Source organism: Poromitra crassiceps, assembly GCF_964638095.1.
Source record: "Poromitra crassiceps genome assembly, chromosome: 27".
In the NCBI taxonomy this organism is placed as follows: Eukaryota; Metazoa; Chordata; class Actinopteri; order Beryciformes; family Melamphaidae; genus Poromitra; species Poromitra crassiceps.
The window spans coordinates 9,424,513-9,442,032 of record NC_139650.1 but is presented as its reverse complement, the minus strand read 5'-3'; the positions used below and the strand labels follow the sequence as shown (position 1 = coordinate 9,442,032).

The 17,520-nt window shown below is 43.2% G+C and overlaps 2 protein-coding genes across 2 annotated transcripts; both read left to right on the top strand.

Moving 5' to 3' along the window:
• Window positions 1-2,788: 2,788 nt before the first annotated feature.
• On the top strand, window positions 2,789-11,384 carry LOC310799207 (transmembrane protein 263). The gene is made up of 3 exons (XM_083661772.1): window positions 2,789-3,035; window positions 5,122-5,224; window positions 9,064-11,384. Exons 1-3 carry the CDS (start codon window positions 3,027-3,029, stop codon window positions 9,351-9,353), a joined length of 402 nt encoding a protein of 133 aa, XP_083517898.1. The 5' UTR covers window positions 2,789-3,026; the 3' UTR covers window positions 9,354-11,384.
• A 1,042-nt stretch (window positions 11,385-12,426) lies between these two features.
• Window positions 12,427-17,341, top strand: LOC310799427 (synaptonemal complex protein 3-like; the record flags this gene model as incomplete). The annotated part of the gene is made up of 6 exons (XM_083662009.1): window positions 12,427-12,535; window positions 13,020-13,137; window positions 13,240-13,339; window positions 15,897-15,995; window positions 16,164-16,268; window positions 17,222-17,341. 6 exons carry the CDS (start codon window positions 12,427-12,429, stop codon window positions 17,339-17,341), a joined length of 651 nt encoding a protein of 216 aa, XP_083518135.1.
• Between the last annotated feature and the right edge of the window lie 179 nt (window positions 17,342-17,520).

The following is a 17,520-nucleotide window of genomic DNA, read 5'->3' as shown; positions in this document are numbered from 1 at the left end:
CATTCAACTGGAAACATTTCGCACGGGAGAAAAAAACGGTGCAAAGTTTGGCCCAGCCATTAGCAGATTGGGGGATGCCATATCAGCAAATCAACATCAACAGTTGTATGAAATTACATTTTGAAATAACTGTACACCAAATTAATTTGAAATGGTGTGATCAACAAATACATAAGAAAAACAAGCAGTTGCCTATCAGCTTCATATTGAAATTTGTTGTCCAGCAGATCATTTCACAGGCACAGAAAAGTGACAGCTACATTTCATTTAGGCTACTCCTTTGCACTACTGCAACTAGGCTTTCATCCTTTGCACTATTAGGTATGCCTACTTCAGATGACTATTTAACTAAAGTGCTCACTTCAAGGACTCCAACCCAGGCTAATGGAAAGTGAGTTTTGAAAGTCAGAAATCTCAGCACCTGACCAAGTAACAACCCTATCACCACCACCACCACCACCAGCACATAGCCTACTCTACACACAAGTAGTCTGTGAATCTGTGTTAATCTATATTCGTCTCTACTCTAGGCTACCACGTGTCTCTCTACAGATTATATCAGACATATATCATTTGTGAAGGAGGCGTGGATTTCGCTGTAGCCTAATCTAGGATGCCTGAAAACGGACTGTATTTATAGTGTGACGCAATATCCGGAACTGGAGTGGTTTCAAGTTCACGCACTAGACACAAGAAGACCGGATAATAGGCAACTTTGTCTTCAGAATAAAAGCATAAAACCCGCAAAACTGGAATTGTTACAATAAAAAAAAAAAAAGTAAACTCCAGGCATTTATTACTAAGATGATGATATGTTATTTTGGCACATATGATTTCCTGGAGAAAGAACATTTTGTGAGTAGCTACTTGTGGAATAGCTAAGTCGGAACAATAATTTGTAGCCTTGTATGTCTGTTTGGCAACTGCTGCACGGCCTCTACTGAGAGGATTAGAGAAGCATGGCAGGGGGAACTTGGTATTGATGTATCTGACATTATATGGGAAAGGAGTCTGTCTGTGGTACAACTTTGCTCAGTGAATAGCAGACACCAGCTGATCCAGTTTAAAGTCGTTCACCGTCTTCACTACTCCAAGCATAAACTGCACAGGATCTCCCCTTCTATCTCACCACTGTGTGACAGGTGTCAGAGGGCACGCTATCTCATGCCTTCTGGTTCTGCCCTTCACTAATAGGAGTCTGGGCCAAAATATTTGACTGGTATTCTAAAGCCTACAAAATAACCCTACAACCGGAGGCAGAACTCGCCATCTTCGGCTGCTCGAAGTCCTCACTGAACTTCCCTACAGCTGTGCAACAATCTCTGACATTGGGGACAACAGTCGCCAAAAGACTCATTCTGAAGGAATGGAAGTCCTCCTCTTCACCTTCTTTTCAGGTGTGGCTGATGGACATGATCTCTGTTGTACAGATGGAGAAACTCAGGTCCCTGAGAACCAACACGCTTGGGAGGTTCTCAACTATCTGGGACCCGTTTCTGGCCTACTTCAACGAGGTTAAGATTATGACCAGTAACTGAGGTTAGGGGTGACGGTTGGCTCGCCCAGCTGGTATCTCATGGACCCTTTGCGCGGGACCCCATGCACTTTTTTTTATATATATATAAGCACATATAAGCACCTTATGCGGCTGATAGCGCCATGTTGCAAAGTTGATGTATGTTTTTTTTTCTTTCCTTTCCTGTGTCTGAGCCTGTTGCCTAATATGTAGGCTATGCTACTGCTACACCTCATGTATCACCAGCAGACTCACTGACTGCTCTGCTGGCAGCAGTGGTTATTTACTCTAGCTGATTCCTCATCAAATAGCTACGTTATTCACTAGGGGGGTAACGATACATTTTAACATCGATACAATCACAATACGTGCTATATTATACGCGATACTATACAAGGATGATATTGGCTCATTTAGCACGATCTGATACGATACAATTAAATTACTTGAAATCGATACAGTAACTTTTTTGTGTGCCAAAAATAGAGGCCTTGCCTGGAATGAAATTAGTAATTTGCTATAATCTGGTGCAAAGCATTTTTTCTCTCTGAGATCAATGTTATTTTTGCACATGGTCCCTGACAAATAAACTTAATAATAAATGAAAAAGAAGTACCTATGTACAAACTTACTTGGCCAATAAAACTCTGAAGAAAGACAGAGAACTAGCTCTTAGCCAAGTGGATACGTTGCTTTAAGTGATTCAGAGCCTACACTACTATTAGCGATACATTTGAACGGGATCATGTCTATGTTCCCCGGGTTCTATGTTCCCCGGGTTCTATATTCCCCGTTTTTCACTAACCCTAAACCTAACCTCCCCCAGACCCTAACCCAAAACCTAACCTCTCCCACCCCCCACGCCTAAACCTAACCTCCCCCAGACCCTAACCCAAAACCTAACCTCTCCCAGGGACCATAGCGGGGAACATAGGACCCTATTTGGGAAAAGTGGGGAACATAGGACCCGGGGAACATAGGACCCGGGGAACATAGGGATGACCCCCATTTGAACAATGGTAGCCTACACGATAAGCTTGTGGTTACAATACAATATTGACTCATTTCGAGCGATACGATACATAGGAATATGAATCGATTCATCGATTCATCGTTTTACACCTAGTATTCACTTCTCTACTTTGCAATATAACTTTAAAAACAATTGAAACACGCTCGCCATGATTTATTTTGAAGGTTGTGACCGGAAGTGCGACGTGTCGTTGCGTCTACCTTGACCGTGGTGTATCAGTAGTGAAGGCGCCACGTCGGCAGAACCAACAGGGTAAAAGCTGTTGCAACTGCCAGTGCCTATACTTTATATAGGGAAAAGTTTGGAAACGAGCAGTTTACGCCGATGTAAAGCATCAACGTCAGGAAGCAAACGTCTCGGCGTGGAGAAAATAGCCTAATTTAACAGTGTTTTGGAGTGAACGCGTTTTAGTGCGAGACTGAAGCTGCGCAGCAGTTAATTTTGTGCCAGGTGCGTATAGGAGAAGCACTGGGAACAATGGTGAAGGTAAGCGCACAGACTCACATATCCGTAACGTTACAAACAAACCACATCAGAGTAACGGGATTGGGGTTTAACGTTTTAACTAGGCCTACGTGCTATGTAAGTTGTGTATCTGTGCCAAAACTCTGCAACACTCCTGTTTTATTAGTCATTATAGCAACATCATAGTCCAATCCAATATCATGGTTTAATGTTGGGGACATAATATATTTCTGTAAAATGAGTTGACACTGAACATACGCTGAGAGAACAACTTCATGTCCTTCTCAAACTTGGTTCCAGCCGTTATTTTTGAAACCTTTTATGAAACCCTTTTCAGAAGCATGGTTTAGAAACGAGTAGGTACAAACTGTCCTGATGTTATCTATTAATTAGCTAATCTACCAAGCGGCTCTGGCTGGTCATGTAACCTAGTTGAGCAGTTAGTAGTTGTATTTCTTCCCCCCAAATCATACTACTCGACGTGGCACTGGCAGTCGTTTGGCCTGCAGAAATGAAGGCTTAAACCAGCTAAACCCAGTTTTCCACCTCGTCGTAGGCTGAAGATACAACGTCATTTAGACCAGGCTGGCTATGATTCTCAAACCTTTTCGTATCAAGGAGGACCCTAATTTAGTCCACATAAGGCCACTGATCCCCAATTGATGAGATTTGCTCCCACCAAATCTGAGAATATTTGTATTGTTAGATATGAATTCTGTACTAATTCTGTACTATTGACATATAATGAATGGACATTATGATAAAAAAAAAATCGTTCTAATACATTTTCTATTCTAATAATTGTGTAACTTAACTTGTTGTAAATGAAATAATGGTGAAGTTTCGCAATTAATTTGGTGGGGACGCCCTCAAGGACCCATAGTGGTCCCCAGAACCCCAGGTTGAGAATCACTGGGCTAGGCTATAACTAGCCCCACAACGTGACGCTGCTTTACTGTACTCCGAGATATTCTCGTACAGCAGTCATCGTCACACAGCGTTCAAATCCTCAATGGGTGGAAAACGCGGTTAAAAAAGCTCTCCTACCCGTATCCGAGCGGGTAGGAGCGGCTGTGGCTCAGGAGGTAGAGCGGGTCGTCCACTAATCGAAAGGTTGGTGGTTCGATCCCCGGCTCCTCCAGTCCGCATGTCAAAGTGTCCTTGGGCAAGACACTGAACCCCAGATTGCTCCCGATGGCTGTGCCAGCACCCTGCGTGGCAGCTGGCCGCCTTCGGTGGGTGAATGGGTGAATGTAGGCACATTGTAAAGCGCTTTGGATAAAAGCGCTATATACCGGTAAATGCAGTCCATTTACCATCCGACCTCCGATTGCAGATCCGAAGATATAGGATCGTCCGCCTAGTGAAGCCAGTCTTTGCACAGCCTGCGCTGAATTTACAGCAGGGTGTGTTTGATCTTACTAACATGGTGCACCGCTTGCACATGGCGAGCAAACAACACATGCAGTCACACGGAGACGGCGGCTGTCAGTGATCAACGCAAATCCAGCGCACCTGGGAAGCAAAACATGTCATGAAATACTCAAACTCCCAAGGTTCCTGTCGGCACTTCTCCTGTCCTCAATACGGCACAGGCTGTGCAAAGACTGCTTCTAAACGGTTGTTTCACGTAAGCAGTATCATTTTAACAGCACCGGCTAAATTACTGGCTTCACTAGGCGGACGATCATATCTTCGGATCTACAATCGGAGATCGGATACGGGTAGGAGAGCTTTTTTGACAGCGTTTTCCACCTATTGAGGATTCAAACGCTGTGTGACGATGACTGCTGTATGAGAATATCTCGGAGTACAGTAAAGCAGCGTCATGTTATGGGGCTAGGACGCTAGGTTATAACAGGCTACATCACAGTACCGTTAAGTTAGTATCAAACGGGTGGAAGTTATATAAAAATGCAGTGTTATGGGGGAAAGAAATCATATATATATTTATATACATTATATATATATACACACACACACACACACACACACACACATTACAATGAAATGGATTTAGTTGTTTACCCTCCACATCTCTTGATTGTCGGAGTTCAAAGACTTAATTAAAAAATACAAAATTGTGAAACTTGTTTTTCTCTTTCAGAATGTGAACAGCGTTATCGCTGAGCCCCAGCAGCCCGGGACCACGCTGGCAACGGACGAACCTGAAGCTGAAGCTGAACCCACAGACGGCCACTCTGCAGAGGGTAAGCCGGCGACACGCTCCCTGGGCTCTGGGTGAAATAATGCAGCAAAAACCTGTAGGGACCGTGGCGCAATCCACACTAATTGGTTAGGGACCGTGGTGCAATCCACACTCATTGGCCGCCCGATGCTATTTGGGAAAGTGCGGGGTTTGTCAAGGGAATATGCTTGTTTGTGCAAGAGTTGCTCTTGGCTGCTATTTCTGTCCACAGACATTTTGTACCCTTTTCTGCCTGTGTCCTTGTAGACATTTCTTCTGCTACAGAAGCCATTCTACAAGCACGTTACAATACGTCTGTGCTGCTTAGACACACGGCCTTCAGCATAATAACCATGTACAGACTAGAGCCGCCTGCTCTTCAGAATAAAATGTCAAACGGCCTTAAGCATAAATGATAACTGTGTACAGACTAGAGCCGCCTGCTCTTCAGAATAAAATGTCAAACGGCCTTAAGCATAAATGATAACTGTGTACAGCCTCAGAGCCGCCTGCTCTCCAGAATAAAATGTCAAACGGCCTTAAGCATAAATTATAACCATGTACAGACTCAGAGCAGCCTGCTCTCCAGAATAAAATGTCAAACGGCCTTAAGCATAAATTATAACCGGGTACAGACTCCGAGCCGCCTGCTCTCCAGAATAAAATGTCAAACGGCCGTAAGCATAGATTATAACCGGGGGCATGGTGGCTCAGTGGTAGAGCTGTCGCCTCACAGCTCGAAGGTCCTGGGTTCGATTCTCACCTGGGACGCTGTGAGCGCTGGCTAACTGCCCATGTCTCGGAGGAAGCATGGAGCCAGTTTCGGCTCTCCCCAGATCGGCAGAGGGTGGAGCAGCAACCAGGATAAATCAATTAAATTAGCACTAATGGGGGATAAAAATGGGATAAAAAAATTGGGGGGGAAGCATAAATGATAACCATGTACAGACTAGAGCAGCCTGTTCTCCAGAATAAAATGACAGCATTGTACGTTTGTGCAATCCACTGATACGCAGAAGCTCTGCAGGGGGTCTGCGGAGGGTCTGCAGGGAGTCTGCGGAGGGTCTGCAGAGTCTGCATCGAGCTCCGCGCTCCTCTCAAAAAATGAAATTCTGCGGAGGCCTCCACAAACACTTGGCTAAACAACTGGCTAACGGTTGCTATGTAGTTGTTTACTAGCGAACTATTCTGTTTGCACAAACTGAAGCTGATCTTACCGCAAAAACGCCACGCTGCTACCGCAATTACCATAAAATGCTTTGGCTCGGCAGAGACAACAGTCTCGCGGTGAACATCAAGACACACAGAAGCCGTATAGATGGTTGCCTTAAAAGTGTTGTGGTCAGGGTGGATGGAGGGCGTAAACACTTGCCTTCCACGGCCGCGTTCAAGTCCCAGTCAGACATTTTTGTTGTTTAAGCCTAACCCAAACTAACCCTAACCTTAACCAAGTTGATTTACTTGCCTAAACATAAGCGACGTTGTTTAAAGTTGAAAGGGCAGTGAGGTTTTCAACTTGACCGCTTGTCTTGTTTCAAATTTACATTGCGATTACGCCGTGCCGGTCACAGCTTGTACTGACTTCCTGCCTGGCATCATGCACACGATCGCTGGCGACGCGACGCGCACAAAAACTAGACCAGACGTGGAAACTCGCTGCAGCCCCGCTAGCTGCCCGCGCCGCGGCCGGTGTGACCGATCTAATCCGTTAACAAGGACGCGGAAATGAAACTGCCTGCGCTTCCGCGTCGCTTCCAGTGTGTTTGCGCCATAATAAATTGCACGTGCAGCTGCCTCTAGTGGCATCTTGTGCCCAGTGTGATAGTAGCATGAACTCTGCTTCGGTCAGCTACACATCTAACTTGAATCTAACATTTCATTTCATTTGGCACATTTCATACAACTATGTAACCCAAAGTGACCCAGTGTTTCCCCTAGAAACATGTTCAGGCCTGGAGGGATTTCGAAACGTCCCCCGACCGCAACGGTGGGGGCCCTCGCTGGCGACGCTGAAGTTTTAGCTAACCTGTTTGCATCTATGTTCGCAATGGCCCCCCAAGTATCATCATACTATTATGGGATGCCATGCGAACAGTTGTATTATGGGATGTGCGTTTCCCAGGCAATGACACATGTTGACACGTTTTGGAACAATGCTGCACGCTGGCACGATGCTCTTAAAAGCAAAATGCTTATTGTTTTGAATGATTTGGCATCTTCTATTACTGTCAACACTGTCAACACCACTATTGTTGTATTGTAATAATATGCCATAAAGGTTTATTGAAATTTTGGGGAGAGCAGAATTTTTTTTTTTTTTTTTTTACAAATGCAGTTTTTCTACGGGCCTGGTGGGCCCGCCAGGCCTGTAGAATGGTAGGGGAAACACTGAAAGTGGTTTACAAAAATCAATGAAACACTTCTGTATGGTCTTAAGGTCCTTACACATCAAGAGCGATGCGAATATACGGCACGAAATTGCGATGCGAGTTTTGACCCACCTGTCAATCACAGCCACAGATGTGTACACGTCGGAAGCGAATTTCTGAAAAATCGACCACAGTTCGAAAAAATAAACACCGCAATAACGCTCAGCGAAACTTCGCCATTGGTATGCACGGTTGCATTGACTGATATAGGTTCGGAAAATATTATATATAACATATGCCGTTTCTCATACTAGCTCCAGATAGCTACCCAGCTGCCCACAAACTAATACAAGGTCAACGGGGTGACGCTCCTGTCTGTGCAACCTGACTGAAATGTCCTCCACAGTGACAGTGCACACACACACACACACACACAGTGCACACACAGTACACACACAGTACATGTCGGTGAGCCTCAGCTTGCACAGACAGGAGCGTGAACCTTTTATTGGTTTGTGGCTAACTATCTGACGCGAGTATGAGGAAACAGCATGGGTTATGCTGAGGAAGGAATCTACCAATTAACATCATCGTTGGTAAGTAGCAAATATGACTCGAGTTAAAGAAATCAGAACTATCCCTTTATAAGATTCCCCCCCCCTCTTTTTAAGTAAAAGCCGTTGTCCATAAATTGCAACAATTAGTGAAAAACACCACGGCTTCAACAGCAATGCAAACCTTAGTAATATATTGAATTCGTTCATATTGATATTACAGTATTAAGAGGTGATTATGTAGATTGCAAAGGCAGCAATATGGATATTTTCAAATTAACTTTCAACAGTACATGTAATTAGGGGAATGAAGTGAGTTGTCCAGCAGGGGGTAGCATAGAGACACTGCGTAACGCGTCATCATTCAGAAACCACGCCCAAGACGGGGGAAAACACAAACTCCTGTCCAATCCTGGCGTTCTCCTATGTCACGTGCATGGTTGCGTGTTGCACCAAAATATCGTATATACGGAAGATGAACACTCCAACTTACTTCCTTGACAGCTAGATCCACATTTTTCTTCTCGCCAATTCTCAATGGCTTCCTTGTTTTGCTCAGGAGTACAAAAAAACTTTAACTGGCGATTTTTTACATTTGTTTTCTGCGCAGCCCACCACACAACAGCTTTTAGCTATGTTTAATTCAAGGAAAATGACGCTGGTGTGTGGAAATGAACTGGGCTCTTCCCCCGTGATGGGCGTGGCCTATTACATGCAGTGTCTCTATAGTGGCTTAAAGCCCCCCCCCCTCCAGTCAGTTTTTCCTACCTGTACAACATTGATGTTCTATGAAAACGTTAATGTGCGCATGCTGTAACCACGTCATCATTTGCGCCAAAGATCGTCTATTGGTAAGAAGGCCCCCCCACCTCCTCACTCTGGTCTAGTCCATAATATCGACCTGCCCCCCCTAAAGTCTGTCATTTGTGTGTTTTCAGAACCTGGCAAGGAGCACCCCCCTGTGGCCGCCCCCAGCATGATGTGGCGCGTGACCGGCGGGCTCTTCAGCGTCACCAAGGGGGTGGTGGGCGCGGCGGTGGGCGGGGTGGTCTGGGTGGGCGGCAAGGGGCTGGAGATCACCAAGTCCGCCGTCACCACCGTGCCCTCTGTGGGGGTGGGGCTGGTGAAGGGGGGCGTGTCGGCCGTGGCCGGGGGCGTGTCCGCGGTGGGGTCGAAGGTCGCCAGCAAAGTGCCCTTCACGGCCAAGAGGAAAGAAAAGGGCGAGTGAGGAGGAGGAAGAGGATGCTGTGAAGATGAAGACGACCATGACGGATTTGCCCCCCCCATACCTGAGCCAACAGAGAAGACTGCTAGCTGCTTTCTATCTTGCCAATGCCATTTCCCAGTGGGTCCACACACAGTGCCTTCTGAAGCTTCTCACATTCAGGTCCACAGTGCCTTCTGAAGCTTCTCACAGTCGTGCGTCTGTATTTTGTCTTGTCGGCGTACCAGAATTTAGACTTTGATGCCTATAATCATTCAATAGTAGCCTACTATGATACCATGGCAAAAGGATCCAAAATCATCAAGCTGTATCATCACGCAACAACAGAGACGCTTTGCTCTGGGTTACCACATTGAGCTGGACCGGGCTTTGGATGTAGCTTGGTTTTTCCGTCTGTCCGTTGTGGAGTGAAATAGTTCCATAAGTTCCATTATTTGGTTTCTGGCACCAGTTTTGACAACCGGTTTAGGTGGACCAGGAACGCGGTGGACTTCTTTTAAAGCTGTCGGAACATTTTCAGCTGTTTTTGACTCTTTGGCTGCTGCGGTCTACCGTCGAGAGCGAGAGTGAGGCTGACTCTTCTCTTTCAACTATTCCGGCCCTCATCTTTTAAACTATTGCAATCTGTATGTTGACGCAATCCAGTGGTGATGTCGAAATGGAATTTACTTCAGTCTTTTTTTTGCAGCCGTATTGAAGCTGCTCATCGTGACAAGACTGGTGTGAAATCAAAATATTGGTGTGTGTTTCAGTGTTGGAAATGAGGGATCGTCGTTCTTCAGGGCACGGTGACGGTCTAGACCGCCGGTTGGCTGGTCAACTTGACCTCCCCAAATCCTCTTCCCAGGGCAATGTTTATGGCCCGTTCCTTTATCGCAGACAAACCGGGATGTGGTGGTTGAATGACGTCACAACTGTTTTGTTAGACGTTCCATTTGCAGAAAACTGGGAGCTGGGAAGTTCACTGTTGAATTTCGTCACATCCGTTTAAACGAGTCAGATCCGGTCGCTAGCCAGGCTAGCCATCGTTGGCAATAACAGTTGATAACAAGGCATTTTGCGCATACAAACACTGCAGCAACATGTCCACACAGATAGAAGTTAGACAGTGCTGTGTGTACCGCTGATTTAATGAGACACAAACAAGACACAAGTGCTAATAAACAGTATTTACTACGATTTTTAACTACTGTTGATGTGCGGAGCAGCCATCTTGGATTTTTTTTTTAAGGTCGGGGCTGCTGAGGGTCGTACGAGTTGGGGAGAGAAAATACGAGCGCCGGTGATGTCACCGTTCGAGCTCATGACCTTTGAACTGTCACATTCCCATTTCCCAGTTTTAAAGGAATGCCCCATGAGTACACAGCAGCATCAGATCAGTGTTTAAATGCATGTCTGAAGAAGACTAAGTAGACCATGTAAACATTCAGAAATACACCAACACTGGGATGAGCCGTTTTCACAAACCAACTGCAAATTATGTTCAAATATTTTGTCATCAATATGCTTTTTCAACTTGTTTCAAAAGTATTGAAATGCTGCAATGGACCTCGACAATGTAGGTTTTTAAAATTTCTCGAAAATGTAAGTGAGCTAAGGTGATTGTCAGGAGTCTGTGAGGGAGAAAAAGTGCCCAATCTCATCTGAACTGTGGTTAGTCATTAAAGGCTCAACATTGCATTTAATTGAAGAAATGAACGAAATCAACATTAAAATTTGACAGGCTCCAATATCATGTATGACTGTCAATGTCGAGAATATCATCCAAGAGTTCAGCCTTTCATATATGAACGGGAAACTACAATATAATAAAAAAGCAACAATATAATATAAAAAAAGCATAATTTTCTCTGACTGCTCCGGATATTTTTTTTTATTGCATTTGTGATCTTTTATAGTATGGAATTTCAGCATTTCAATGCAACATGTAGACTTTAGAGATTTGTGTTGTCTGCAATGACAGACCTGTTGATGGGACTTACAATGTGAATGTCTTGTGTGTTCTTTCAATATATCAATAAAGTAGTTTGGACAGTTAAATATCTGTGTCACACTGTATACGAGGGACACTTGGCAGGCTGAACACAGTGGAGAGGGTGGTTCAGTCCGCAGCATCTTCTGTTTATTTCATCTGTACTCAATTATGCACCAATCATCTGGATACAAACAAGGTAGATGGGCTGAACCTTCAGTGGTTCTGAAACTGTCAAGGACCCCTAAACTGATACAAATTAGAAAACAGACCCCGATTTACAGTCATAAGATATTTTCTTTTAGATGTCTTATTACAGAAAGTGTATGGAAATCATACTCACCATACATACATTATGTCATCGTGTTACTTCTGGATGTAGTGGGGGGGGGGGGAAGTAGTCCTCTTTTTGCTGGGGACCTCCTGAAACCCTTCAAGGGACCCCACTTTGAGAACCACAGCCTTCGGGTACAAGTTACCGATGTTTGCCTGAAAACCAGAGTGATGCCTCTGCTGAAAACGCCGCCTTGTTGTGCCAATGGTACAACGGCACAGAACCATGACAGCCAATCAGAGGTGGTCCCCAGGCCAAAATGGCGGATTTGCTAAACAAACAGCAGCCCTATCTTTGCCGTTTATACTCTTTGACGACGAGAGGATCTTTTGGCGCCAATGGGACGAGTCGGACTCCTCCGCCTGGGTCTCGTGCACTCTTCTCTTCTCATCACTTCACTGACTCACCTGAATCACTGACGCCGTCACGCCGCCTAGAAGCTTCCAGAATCCAGCGCCACTACAATACAAGTTGTAAGTTTCATCACTTTAGTTTGTTTAGGCCTGCTGCACATTATTCCTACAATATTCGTACAGTATATAGGCTACAAAGCATTGAGCTACACACTGACACTGCCGGCTGCAATTCTTCAATAAATTTTCCTCACTTTCCAGAGAAAGCATTCCTGTTGTTGGTAGGCAGTCATGCTAGCTAACTAGCTACGCTAATATTAGCTTTCACTGTAGAAATTGTCTATAAACATGAATGCAGGTAGAGAGGCTAGGCTGGTAGATCTCTGTAGATACATCATCTTGAATGTTTCCAGGACAATGGCAGCTCCCGGGGGACAAGCTGGAAAAGCCAAAGGGAGAGCAGGCAAAGTGTCTTACAAGCCTGTGGTGGTGGTGGACCTCGATGATGATACTTCACATTACCAAGGTAAGTGTCAGCTGGTTTGTTTGTTTGCAGGACATGATGACTAGCTTGGATGAAAACTCATTTAAATTTTGCTTTCAGTGGAAGCCAAGCCAGTGAAGGCCAGGAAACGCCCTCTGCTGGATGATGTTGATGTGGATCTTCCCGAGACAGGGTAATTTTTTTAAACAAAGTAAATAAACAAACTCTCTAGCTGAGGGTTTCATCTTTGAGCCACAGCCTCTAAATTATTACATTATTATATATATATTATTATATTATATATTATATTATTATATTTGGCCTGATATTAACTTTTTTCTCTTTATTGACAGGGGGGATATGATGGAAATGTTTGGCAGATTTGGAGGTGAAGTGCCTATGTTTTATTTTTTACAAGTATGTTTATTAAGTGCCTATGTTTTCAACCTTGCACAGTCAAATGACCCATATAGACACATGGTTGTTATGTTTATGTCATGTTAATGTTTTGTCTCTCTGGCTGTAGCTGACATGAATAAGAGCATCCTCGCTAAACGGAAGCGTCTGGAGACATTCGTTAAATCCTCAGTGAAGACCAGCCAACAGAAAATAGAACATCTGTGGAACACTCAGAGGACCGACAGGTAGGCCCAGTGGCCCACTAACTCCTCCCCCCCCCCTCCTCCTGCAAATATAGCAAGTATTGATAGAACTACACATTTGTTCTATTATTATATCAACTACAGAAGCAAAGTGGAAGATGACTACTCTGGTCAGTTCGCTGGAGTGTTGGAGCAATGGGACATGGATATGACAAAGTACAAGGATCAAGAGGAGAAACTAATGGTAATGCAGCTTTCACACTGGATACACAGACTGGATACACACTGGACATTTTATTTCAGATTCTGCACAATGTAAGGAATAATGTAGCCTACAGCAAGCCGGTCATTATTACAAAATACAGACAATGTGAATCGAAACCCCATTATGCAAAGTGTAGGCTCACTGAACAGCCTTACTACAACTGTTATTAGACAGCTATTTAAAGGCATTGTCAGGAAATGCTTATTTCAAATGATTTCACTGCAAGCTTTTGATTTTAAGCTTTTAATAAGATAGACACACGATATTTAAATATAACAATATTTCATAATATAGCAGCTTTCAGGACTGTGCAGTAAACAAGCAGTAAGATATTTTTGACAGTGTCCACAGTTAATTTGATAAGAAGTCAACACAATTGACTTGAGTGTGGAGTGATATAATTAGAAGTCAAACAGCATTCTGTAGAGCCATATGATTTCCGCAAAACAGAAAAAACGGACGGAATCACGGAATTTGGTAATAAAAATTGAATCAAATGTAAAACATGGAATATTGCAGAATTTCCCATAATTTGGCTGAAATTTATAAAAGTAGGCCTAATTATCAAAATAAGAAGTAGATCTAATGATCGTAGTAATCTAAATGATTTCACGCCTAGAGACATGATTCAGTTTTCGATTGGGGTGTTTTGATAGATTCAAGATTCAAGATTCAAGATTTATTAAGTGTCCCAAAAGGGCAAATTGGATTGCAGAAAGCGTAGTACAAAGTACATACATAAAAACAAATAAGACAAAAAAAAAAACATTGTAAAAACGGTCTAGGGCAGCAGTTTAAAGTGCAACACAATAGTTAAAGTGCAAATGACAACAGTAGCAACGATCTAAAGTGCACAGTAGAGATATAAAGTGCATAGTAGCAAAGTGCAGTTCGCTCACAGCAGCACATTTATATCACAAGAAAGAGCTACAATGTATCATTGTATTAAAGCACAAAAGAAAAAACCTCAGTCCAGACCAAAGGGCAGACAAAGTATATAATACAGATATACTGTACTGTACCCCTAAGAATAAATAAAGATAAAAGAATAAAAGTATAAAAGAATAAAAGGATAAAATAAATAAATAAATAACAAAATAACAGCAACGGCAGATGGGGAGACATTACATATGTACCCCAGCAGCGTTCAACGCTCTGATAGAGACAGGCACAAAGGAATTTCTGTATCTGTTCTTTTTAACTATGGGGGCACGAAGGCGGAGCCCGGAAGGAAGCAGCTCATATTCGAACCTCAGAGGGTGGGCATCATCTGATCGGATGGACACAGCTTTTTTCAGCACCTGGTTATTACAGATCTGGTCCAGGCTTCTGAACTGGGTTCCGGCTATTTTCGAAGCCACCTTCACTATTCTCCCCAGGGAGTTCTTGTCTTTAGTACAAAGATTACCATACCAGCAGATTATGGAAAATGATATGATAGGCGGGGGGGTCTTGCGTGGGACCCTTACTGCACCTCATAACTTAGTTTTCACCTTGAGAAACATGTCGAAGAGGCTGTCTGAGAGAGCCACGTCATCAAAAAAAGAAAAAAATATCACTCCTAACCCCTAAATTAAAATTAAAATGAAAAAAACTTCGGGAACTCCGGGAAAAATAAAACGGAATTTGGAAAAAAATAAAACTGATTTCATATGCCTCTACATTCTTTTATTTCAAAATAACAAACATCAGAATGCCTTCCGTTAGCGCAGGGCTCTTTGACCTTTTTCGGTCAAAGGAAGGACCCCTAGTTTATAGAGAAACAGAGCAGGGACCCCCACCATTATAAAATAAAATAAACTTGTGTTGCATTTTAACTGTTGCCTATAATAACATTTATAATCCAGCACACAGCAGGATATCAGCTGATTGACACTTCTTTTTAGATTACATTAAAAAGCAAGAAGGAGCAAACAATTCCTTTTGCATATTGCTTCATGAGACGTGCTTTGTAAATCATTTTCGTCTAAAGTAGCTTATTATTGCCTATTAATGCTTAATATTTAGTCAATATTATTTTTTGTCTAAAATACATTTGAAAAATGTTCACAAACTACTTTGACAAAAATCGGCGTACCCCCTGCACTACCTCTGCAGACCCCTTAGGGGTCACGGACCACTGGTTGAAGACCACTGCTAGCTGTTCAGTCAGAATTGAGTATTCAACAAAGCTGTAATAGTACCATGATTAACACTTTGGTAGCATCTTATAATAATGTTCAGGTGTAAGTCATTTATAAGCTATTAATGATTTTTTCATTGACTAATGATTTGCTCATCATTTGTTCATGATTAACAAATGTGTATAGAGACAGGTTGGAATATAAAAACTTGGAATGACTTACAAATTAATCACCTACAAATGTATATTAATGTTTTGTAAATGATCGTCATTAGTTCATAGCTTATAAATTACTTACTACTGAACGTTATTATAAAGTGTTACCAACACCTTTCCTTCATAGACCATATTATAGGGGGAAAATTCTCGGTTTTCCATTTGTCAGCAGTATCAGTATATGCCCATCTTTTCCAGAGTCTGTTCCTGCAGCAGCAGAAGATGTTTCAGCAGATGCACACCTCACTGAACCAGAGGCGTAAAAGTCTGAAGCAGCTCTTAGAGCAGTACATGCAGGTACCTGAAACATCCTACTATTACTACATTACTATAAAGTCTGAAGCAGCTCTTAGAGCAGTACATGCAGGTACCTGAAATATCCTACTATTTTAATCTAGTCTACTCTTGAAAACATTTCACTGGGTTTTTGTCATTTTCGCAAACCAAAATATTATGTGTCTGTAGAGCCTTGGAACTATGGAGAAGACTCATGTTGATCAGCAAGAAATTCTGCACAGCGACTTGCACCAGGAGATGGCAATGTTCCAGAAGAAGATGCTCATGGAGACCGTAAGTAGATGTTTGCCAGTAAAGGCAGAGCTTATGCCTTATAGCAATTTATAAAATCAGTATTTGGATTTTAGTGTCATTTAAAACTGCTTTAGTGTTGTTTTAATATTTGCTTTATCCAGTTTGACGACGTAAGATTTTCAATTTCCTTCCACTTGCAATTCACAGCAACAGCAAGAGATGGCTTCAGTGCGCAAATCTCTCCAGTCCATGCAGTCCATGCTGATGTAAGATAACAGGGCAGGTCCATGCAGTCCATGCTGATGTAAGATAACAGGGCAGGTCCATGCAGTCCATGCTGATGTAAGATAACAGGGCAGGTCCATGCAGTCCATGCTGATGTAAGATAACAGTCCATGCTGATGTAAGATAACAGTCCATGCAGTCCATGCTGATGTAAGATAACAGGGCAGGAAGCGAAGAAAAGGTGCTGAGGTCTCCTCATGTTGCACTATATACAGTACATATGCATGTATTGTCTGCTCCAGTTCATTTGTGGTTCATCACATTTTGGGTATATTTCTATGCTAGGCTTTGTTCCAGCCTTAAAACTCGTTGTATAAGGATGTTTCTAAATGTTTATGGAGAAAATGAATGGGTCACCAGTAACGAGTCACGAAAAGTCGCGTACCTGTTGAGCTCTATTGCCAATTACTGTGTGTGTGTGTGTGTGTGTGTGGGGGGGGGGGGGGGGTGCAAACACATTGGGGAAAGAAGGTTCCTTATCTTTTTTTGTTCAAGTGGTTTTGTTCATAATCCTTCACTCTTGTTTGCAGAATTAAAAAATAAATAAAATTATTGTTTGATGTAAATGATTAATGATTAAATATTTATGACGTTGGAGGTACAGTGCCTTGCTTTTTCATCGCTACCAAAGATTTGTGGGTATCTTGTCAAATAGAACTATTAAGCAGAACTCAACTATGACAAACCTATGAGTTGGCATTTTGTAGGGGTTGAATGATCACAATGTAGCGTACTGGCATCAACATGTCCTAACACAAGATGAAGACACCATGGTGCTGGGAGCAGGTGCCAAGCCCCAAGGTCCAGGCTTCCTCTACTCCTCCTGACCGAAGGGACGACTGGACTACTGCCGGTAGGGGCAGACATGGTGGCAAGCTCCTCCCCCGTCCCCCTCCACCCTCCAACTGTCCACAAATAATAAATACTCCACTCTCGACGAACAGGATTTCCCCCCAACTCTCCGGGCATCACACCCCCATATTGGCTCCAGAGTCCTCTGCATCAT